A 7,709-nucleotide genomic window follows, 5' to 3' on the forward strand; every position below is an offset into this window, starting at 1 on the left:
CGCTTTGAACACCTTTTTCATCGATAAATATCCATACAAAATGGTGAATACACTGCTTTCTGATATGTTTAACTGCTATTTCATGCACTTTCATTTATAATCGGCCAAAATGAGCTTGTAAACGTTTTTATGTTTTCTGGGAGGACTACCGAATTCAGGTGACCCTAGTGTTCAGCATTTGTATTAGTAATCAGCAATAACCTCTGTTTCTGTTAGAGAAAAATCTGAATAACACTTATCAAACCATGGTTTTGCTTGAACAGTATTTTTCCCATCGGAAAGTAATGTTTTAACATACAAAATTCAAATCTTTCCATTGTTTGAAATTTTATAACGGAATATTCACTTTAATAATTGCGATTTGCAAATAATTTGATTGAGTTCAAATTTTTTCATGAGTTATTTGAAGGTTAGTACTTTATCAAAGAAATCCATATTTTTTTTATTAGCTGCACCATCTCTTAGAATTATTGTGATTTGTTGTTTTTTTTAAAATGACTCATGTTCAACTAATTGATGCTTGAGAGTGGCAGACATAAAAGCTGCCTTTTATTTTTTTTTACAGAGGGCAGCAAAGGTAAAGCAAGAGAGGATGAGGAGGAATAGGTACTCCTTCCACCCTGTCTGATTAATATGTCTTTATTTTCTGTTGCAATTTTCTGAATTAAATGGGAAGATGCTATAACTTCTCAAAAGTGTGCATCTAAAATGAAAGACATATGGACAGATGTGTAATGCCTTATATTTTGTGTGTGTGTGTGTGCAGCATCTCGGGTGAGAGGCTGAGTTAAGACTACTTATTAAATGGAGCATAAATGTGTCTGCCTGAATATTTTCTGATTCATTAGTTACTCTTGCTTTCCAAACCCTAGATTATAGGGTGAAGAAATAACCATGCTATGGAGTGAGTGGATAGTCACTTAAATAAGAAAGTTTAAAATTAGAAAATACATCATCCCATATTTGTGTATGTGGATTACAAAGCAAAAACTGTTTAACATTGAATTTTTTTTTTGCACAGATCATTGGAGAAAGCAAGGGTCAGATAAGATTAGGGCTACCTAGTTGTCTTCACATTCTCACCATTTTGTTTTATACCCCCCCACCTCCTACATATGATATATCCAGATAAGTTTTATTAAAAACTACAAAGTTTTCTTTTTTCATATATTTTTTAACTATTTCTTTGATTCTGCAGAAATCTTCCGATTATTGTGATTTATTTGGTGTAGTAAGAGTTCAATTTTTTATCATTATGAGTATTTGTTTATTTTATTACTAGCATGGGTGTCCGGCATTGCCCGGGTGTTTGGAGGTGTGTGTTGAGCAAAAAAAAAAACCCAAAAAAACAAATGGTAGTAGAAAGGCAGGCTCGAACCCGTACCACAAAGGAGGAAAAGAACGGGGAAAAAAACGTGACATCTTTGCTGTTACGACCACCGCCAAACCGGAAGTGACGTAGGTTTAAATTAAGGCTAGACAATTGAAAAGATGGGATTACTTTCAAAAATATCGGCAAAAAAAGCGACCCCGCTCCCCGTAGAACAGTGCCCAGTTGAGGGTGAAGAAATGAATGTTTTTAGCCAATTTTTTGGTATTTGTCGTATGAAGGGTCGAGCTTCAAAACGATACTGATCATTTGAAAATCCATTGCCTTTGTCAAAAGTTTTAGGTATACATGCAAACATACATACATTTATATATTGGTAGCTCAAATTTTCGACCCAAACCAATTAAAAAGCTTGCCTTATCTCTGAATACCCTTTACGTAAAATTTCAAATGTTTAGACCAAAAATTGTCTGAGTAATTTAGTAGACACCGCAGAGGTGAAATTTAAAAAAAACTTTGACCCCTATTATGACCCTTAAACATTTATTGTTTTAGGCTCAAATCAAGTTATTAAGTTAGATCCATGTCCAAGGAATCTATATCTAAAATTTCAATTGTTTATACCCCAAATTGTCGGAGTTTGGTAGATTTCTCAAAGATCAAATCGTTGAACTTTGACCCCTTAACAGCCAAATTTCTGGCCGAAAATGGATTACAAAGATTTTCCCAAATCTCCATACCCTGTATATCAAATTTCGAGTCTGTAGACTGAAAATTAACAGTTATTGTGTAGGGAAATGTATGTGTACTCACACACGCACATGTACACACAGACACTTTTTGTAGATATATAGATTGAGACTGATTTAATCCATTGTTTGTTTATTATAGTTTTTATTTATTTATTGAATTTAAGATGATTGTTTATTAGAGTATTTTATTTGTTTTATTTTTTATTTATTCATTTTTTTTTTTTAACCTCATTTTTTAGAAAGATGCAATTAAATATGTGCATCATTTTAGTTGAATTTTCCTATATGAATTGTTGAAATATTAAGATGTTAGTACCTATTTTGATTTTGGTAATTCCAGTTACTTTTTATTTTTTTTTTATTAATGTTGATTGCTTTGAGGATTTTTAATTGTTCAGTGTTATTTTTATGCATTTTTCAGAAATTTGTTGACTATATAAACAATTTTGCTAGATTCCAAAGTCCAATATTTTATTCATATCTCCAATCATTTTTTTCCTAAACAAAAACTTCAATACATTTTACAGATTTGCTTCGTTCATGGGTGAATAACTGATATTTGTATGTCAGCACTGGATATTTCCTCTATGGACTTCTCAGAAAAAACAAAGTTCTCAAAAGTGAAAATGCTTAATGATGTAATAAATAAATTTACAGTGGGCTACCATCTTGTCCTATCATAATAGGTCAAGATGGTGGCCCACTCACAAGCAGTGCTGGTTTAGTTCAGTTAGTTTACTTTTTGATTGCTTCTGACACAAAATTGAAAAACTTAGATTACATATCTAATAATCTTATGCAAGTATAAGCTTTATAACATTTCTTTTCATATAGTTGATTGTTTTATCAATATTGTCGAAAACATTTTGTAACAAGAATGAAATTTAAAATCAAACTAATTCAAAATGTTTTTCTTTCTTTTTTTTTTTTTGTTACCTTTTCAGATACTACCAACTGGTAAAGATGGACAACATGGTTATGTGTGTCCACAATGCGACACATTTGTCTCAACTCAGCATGAGTTGACCTGCCATCTTCGTTCTCACAATGGAGTCAACAACTCCAGGTCAGAGCATCAGTGCCATCAGTGTTGGAAAATTCTAAGTTCATCAAGTTCACTTGATCGGCACATGCTGACTCATTCAGGTAAGATATCAATCATACTAGTTATCATAGGTGCCACAGGACTTATGAAGAAGAACCTGAAGTCCTACCTAACTAATATTCCTGGTGAACCAAGTGCAAAAGAGATTCAGACAAACAGTGCACAATTTGGTTTACTTTTACTTATAAAGAAATAAAATGCAGTTCCATTAAGCTCATCAGTAATTCTGTCTAATTAATAAGAGCCAAAAAATCCTGCACCTGAGACACAGTTTATATGAATTGTATGATTACAAAATTTTGATGCTGTTTTGTTGATATTAGTTTTCTTTTGATAGAATCATGTACTCATGGTAGGGACCATGTGAAGGTTGCCAGCATTTTTATACATCCACCAGACTCTGCATGCTAGATCAGCATTGGTATCTGCTTAACTGCAGACACCTTCTCCCTTTCATATGGCCCCCATGCTTATAATGGAACCTGCCATAAGAGGCTTTCAAAAGAATGAGTTTAGCAAAGACTTTTTAGTTTATATATTTGAACTAGCATGATTGGCAGCATATATAACAAAATAGAAGAGTTAAATTGTATATAACATCTTTTTGAACTCTTCCTCTCTCATGCCACTATCTATTTCGCCTACCCCCTCTGTTTCCCTCTCATTCCCCCCTCTTCCTCTTTTATTTTCCCCCTCCTCCTCTTTTATTTTCCCCCTCTTCCTCTTTTATTTTCCCCCTCTTCCTCTTTTATTTTCCCCCTCTTCCTCTTTTATTTTCCCCCTCTTCCTCTTTTATTTTCCCCCTCTTCCTCTTTTATTTTTCCACTCTTCCTCTTTCATTTTCCCCCTCTTCCTCTTTTATTTTTCCACTCTTCCTCTTTTATTTTCCCCCTCTTCCTCTTTTATTTTCCCCCTCTTCCTCTTTTATTTTCCCCTCTTCCTCTTTTATTTTTCCACTCTTCCTCTTTTATTTTCCCCCTCTTCCTCTTTTATTTTTCCACTCTTCCTCTTTTATTTTCCCCCTCTTCCTCTTTTATTTTCCCCCTCTTCCTCTTTTATTTTTCCACTCTTCCTCTTTTATTTTTCCACTCTTCCTCTTTTATTTTTCCACTCTTCCTCTTTTATTTTTCCACTCTTCCTCTTTTATTTTTCCACTCTTCCTCTTTTATTTTTCCACTCTTCCTCTTTTATTCTCCCCCTCTTCCTCTCTCATTCTCCCCCCCCCCCTCTCTCATTCTTCCCCCCCTCTCATTCTTCCCCCCCTCTCATTCTCCCCCCCCCTCTCATTCTCCCCCCCCTCTCATTCTTCCCCCCTCTCTCATTCTCCCCCCCCCCTCTCATTCTTCCCCCCCTCTCTCATTCTTCCCCCCCCCTCTCATTCTTTCCCCCCGACTCTCCTTCTTTCCCCCGACTCTCCTTCTTTCCCCCGACTCTCCTTCTTTCCCCCGACTCTCCTTCTTTCCCCCGACTCTCCTTCTTTCTCTCCCCCCCCGACTCTCCTTCTTTCTCTCCCCCCCGACTCTCCTTCTTTCTCTCCCCCCCGACTCTCCTTCTTTCTCTCCCCCCCGACTCTCCTTCTTTCTTTCCCCCCCGACTCTCCTTCTTTCTCTCCCCCCCCGACTCTCCTTCTTTCTCTCCCCCCCGACTCTCCTTCTTTCTCTCCCCCCGACTCTCCTTCTTTCTCTCCCCCCGACTCTCCTTCTTTCTCTCCCCCCGACTCTCCTTCTTTCTTTCCCCCCCGAATCTCCTTCTTTCTCTCCCCCCCGAATCTCCTTCTTTCTCTCCCCCCCGACTCTCCTTCTTTCTCTTCCCCCGACTCTCCTTCTTTCTCTCCCCCCCGACTCTCCTTCTTTCTCTCCCCCCCCGACTCTCCTTCTTTCTCCCCCCCCACTCTCCTTCTTCCCCCCCCACTCTCCTTCTTCCCCCCCCCCGACTCTCCTTCTCCCCCCCCGACTCTCCTTCTTTCTCTCCCCCCCGACTCTCCTTCTTTCTCTCCCCCCCGACTCTCCTTCTTTCCTCCCCCCCCCGACTCTCCTTCTTTCTTTCCCCCCCCGACTCTCCTTCTTTCTCTCCCCCCCGACTCTCCTTCTTTCTCTCCCCCCGACTCTCCTTCTTTCTCTCCCCCCGACTCTCCTTCTTTCTCTCCCCCCCGACTCTCCTTCTTTCTCTCCCCCCCGACTCTCCGTCTTTCTCTCCCCCCCGACTCTCCTTCTTTCTCTCCCCCCCGACTCTCCTTCTTTCTCTCCCCACGACTCTCCTTCTTTCTCTCCCCCCCGACTCTCCTTCTTTCTCTCCCCCCCGACTCTCCTTCTTTCTCTCCCCCCCGACTCTCCTTCTTTCTCTCCCCCCCGACTCTCCTTCTTTCTCTCCCCCCCGACTCTCCTTCTTTCTCTCCCCCCCGACTCTCCTTCTTTCTCTCCCCCCCGACTCTCCTTCTTTCTCTCCCCCCCGACTCTCCTTCTTTCTTCTCCCCCCCGACTCTCCTTCTTTCTCTCCCCCCCGACTCTCCTTCTCTTTCTCTCCCCCCCGACTCTCCTTCTTTCTCTCCCCCCGACTCTCCTTCTTTCTCTCCCCCCCGACTCTCCTTCTTTCTCTCCCCCCCGACTCTCCTTCTTTCTCTCCCCCCCGACTCTCCTTCTTTCTCTCCCCCCCGACTCTCCTTCTTTCTCTCCCCCCCGACTCTCCTTCTTTCTCTCCCCCCCGACTCTCCTTCTTTCTCTCCCCCCCGACTCTCCGTCTTTCTCTCCCCCCCGACTCTCCGTCTTTTCTCTCCCCCCCCGACTCTCCGTCTTTCTCTCCCCCCCGACTCTCCTTCTTTCTCTCCCCCCCGACTCTCCTTCTTTCTCTCCCCCCCGACTCTCCTTCTTTCTCTCCCCCCCCGACTCTCCTTCTTTCTCTCCCCCCCGACTCTCCTTCTTTCTCTCTCCCCCCGACTCTCCTTCTTCTTTCTCTCTCCCTCCCGAACTCTCCTTCTTTCTCTCCCCCCGACTCTCCTTCTTTCTCTCTCCCCCGACTCTCCTTCTTTCTCTCCCCCCCGACTCTCCTTCTTTCTTCTCCCCCCAACTCATTATTTCCCTCTCCTTCCTCACCCTCTCTCCCTCTCCTTCCTCACCCTCTCTCCCTCTCCTTCCTCACCCTCTCTCCCTCTCCTTCCTCACCCTCTCTCCCTCTCCTTCCTCACCCTCTCTCCGTCTCCTTCCTCACCCTCTCTCCTTCTCCTTCCTCAACCTCTCTCCTTCTCCTTCCTCACCCTCTCTCCTTCTCCTTCCTCACCCTCTCTCCTTCTCCTTCCTCACCCTCTCTCCCTCTCCTTCCTCACCCTCTCTCCCTCTCCTTCCTCACCCTCTCTCCTTCTCCTTCCTCACCCTCTCTCCTTCTCCTTCCTCAACCCTCTCTCCCTCTCCTTCCTCAACCTCTCTCCCTCTCCTTCCTCAACCTCTCTCCCTCTCCTTCCTCACCCTCTCTCCCTCTCCTTCCTCACCCTCTCTCCCTCTCCTTCCTCACCCTCTCTCCCCTCCTTCCTCACCCTCTCTCCCTCTCCTTCCTCACCCTCTCTCCCTCTCCTTCCTCACCCTCTCTCCTTCTCCTTCCTCACCCTCTCTCCTTTCTCCTTCCTCACCCTCTCTCCTCCTCCTTCCTCACCCTCTCTCCTCCTCCTTCCTCACCCTCTCTCCTCCCTTCCTCACCCCTCTCTCTCTCCTTCTCCCCCTCTCTCCTCCTCCCTCACTCTCTGCCCATCTCCTCTCACTCTCTGCCCTTCTCCTTCCTCACTCTCTGCCCTTCTCCTTCCTCACTCTCTGCCCTTCTCCTTCCTCACTCTCTGCCTTCTCCTTCCTCACCCTCTCTCCTTCCTCACCCCTCTCTCTCTCCTTCTCTTTTCTCTCTCTCACATCTGTTTCTCTCTCTCTCATTCTCTTTCTCTCTCTCTCTCATTCTCTTTTCTCTCTCTCACTCATTCTCCTCTCTCTCTCACTCATTCTCCTCTCTCTCTCTCTCTCACTCATTCTCCTCTCTCCTCTCTCTCACTCACTCATTCTCCTCTCTCTCTCTCTCACACATCTCCTCTCTCTCTCTCTCTCTCTCTCTCATTCTCTCTCCTCTCTCCTCTCACTCATTCTCCTCTCTCTCTCTCTCACTCATTCTCCCTCTCTCTCTCTCACTCATTCTCCTCTCTCTCTCTCTCTACTCATTCTCTCTCTCTCTCCTCACCATTCTCCTCTCTCTCTCTCTCTCTCTCACTCATTCTCCTTTCTCTCTCTCTCTCTCTTCACTCATTCTCCTTTCTCTCTCTCTCTCCTTTCTCTCTCTCTCTCTCTCACTCATTCTCCTTTCTCTCTCTCTTCTCTCACTCATTCTCCTTTCTCTCTCTCTCTCTCACTCATTCTCCTTTCTCTCTCTCTCTCTCACTCATTCTCCTTTCTCTCTCTCTCTCTCACTCATTCTCCTTTCTCTCTCTCTCTCACTCTTTCTCTTTCTCTCTCTCTCTCACTCATTCTCCTTTCTCTCTCTCTCTCACTCATTC

General features: G+C 43.5%; 1 protein-coding gene across 6 annotated transcripts in view; it reads left to right on the forward strand.

Annotated features, from left to right (window-relative positions):
* The window catches only part of LOC145252670 (uncharacterized), a 487,453-nt gene that overhangs the window by 418,220 nt on the left and 61,524 nt on the right, over nucleotides 1-7,709 (forward strand). For all 6 annotated transcript variants that reach the window (XM_080112454.1, XM_080112455.1, XM_080112457.1 and 3 more), the window contains one exon: nucleotides 3,027-3,228. In XM_080112454.1, the coding sequence (XP_079968580.1) occupies nucleotides 3,027-3,228 (202 nt within the window). The remainder of the gene's footprint in view (nucleotides 1-3,026; nucleotides 3,229-7,709) is intronic.

Source organism: Euprymna scolopes, chromosome 29 (genome assembly GCF_053919585.1).
Source record: "Euprymna scolopes isolate OS-2025 chromosome 29, ASM5391958v1, whole genome shotgun sequence".
NCBI classification, from domain to species: Eukaryota; Metazoa; Mollusca; class Cephalopoda; order Sepiida; family Sepiolidae; genus Euprymna; species Euprymna scolopes.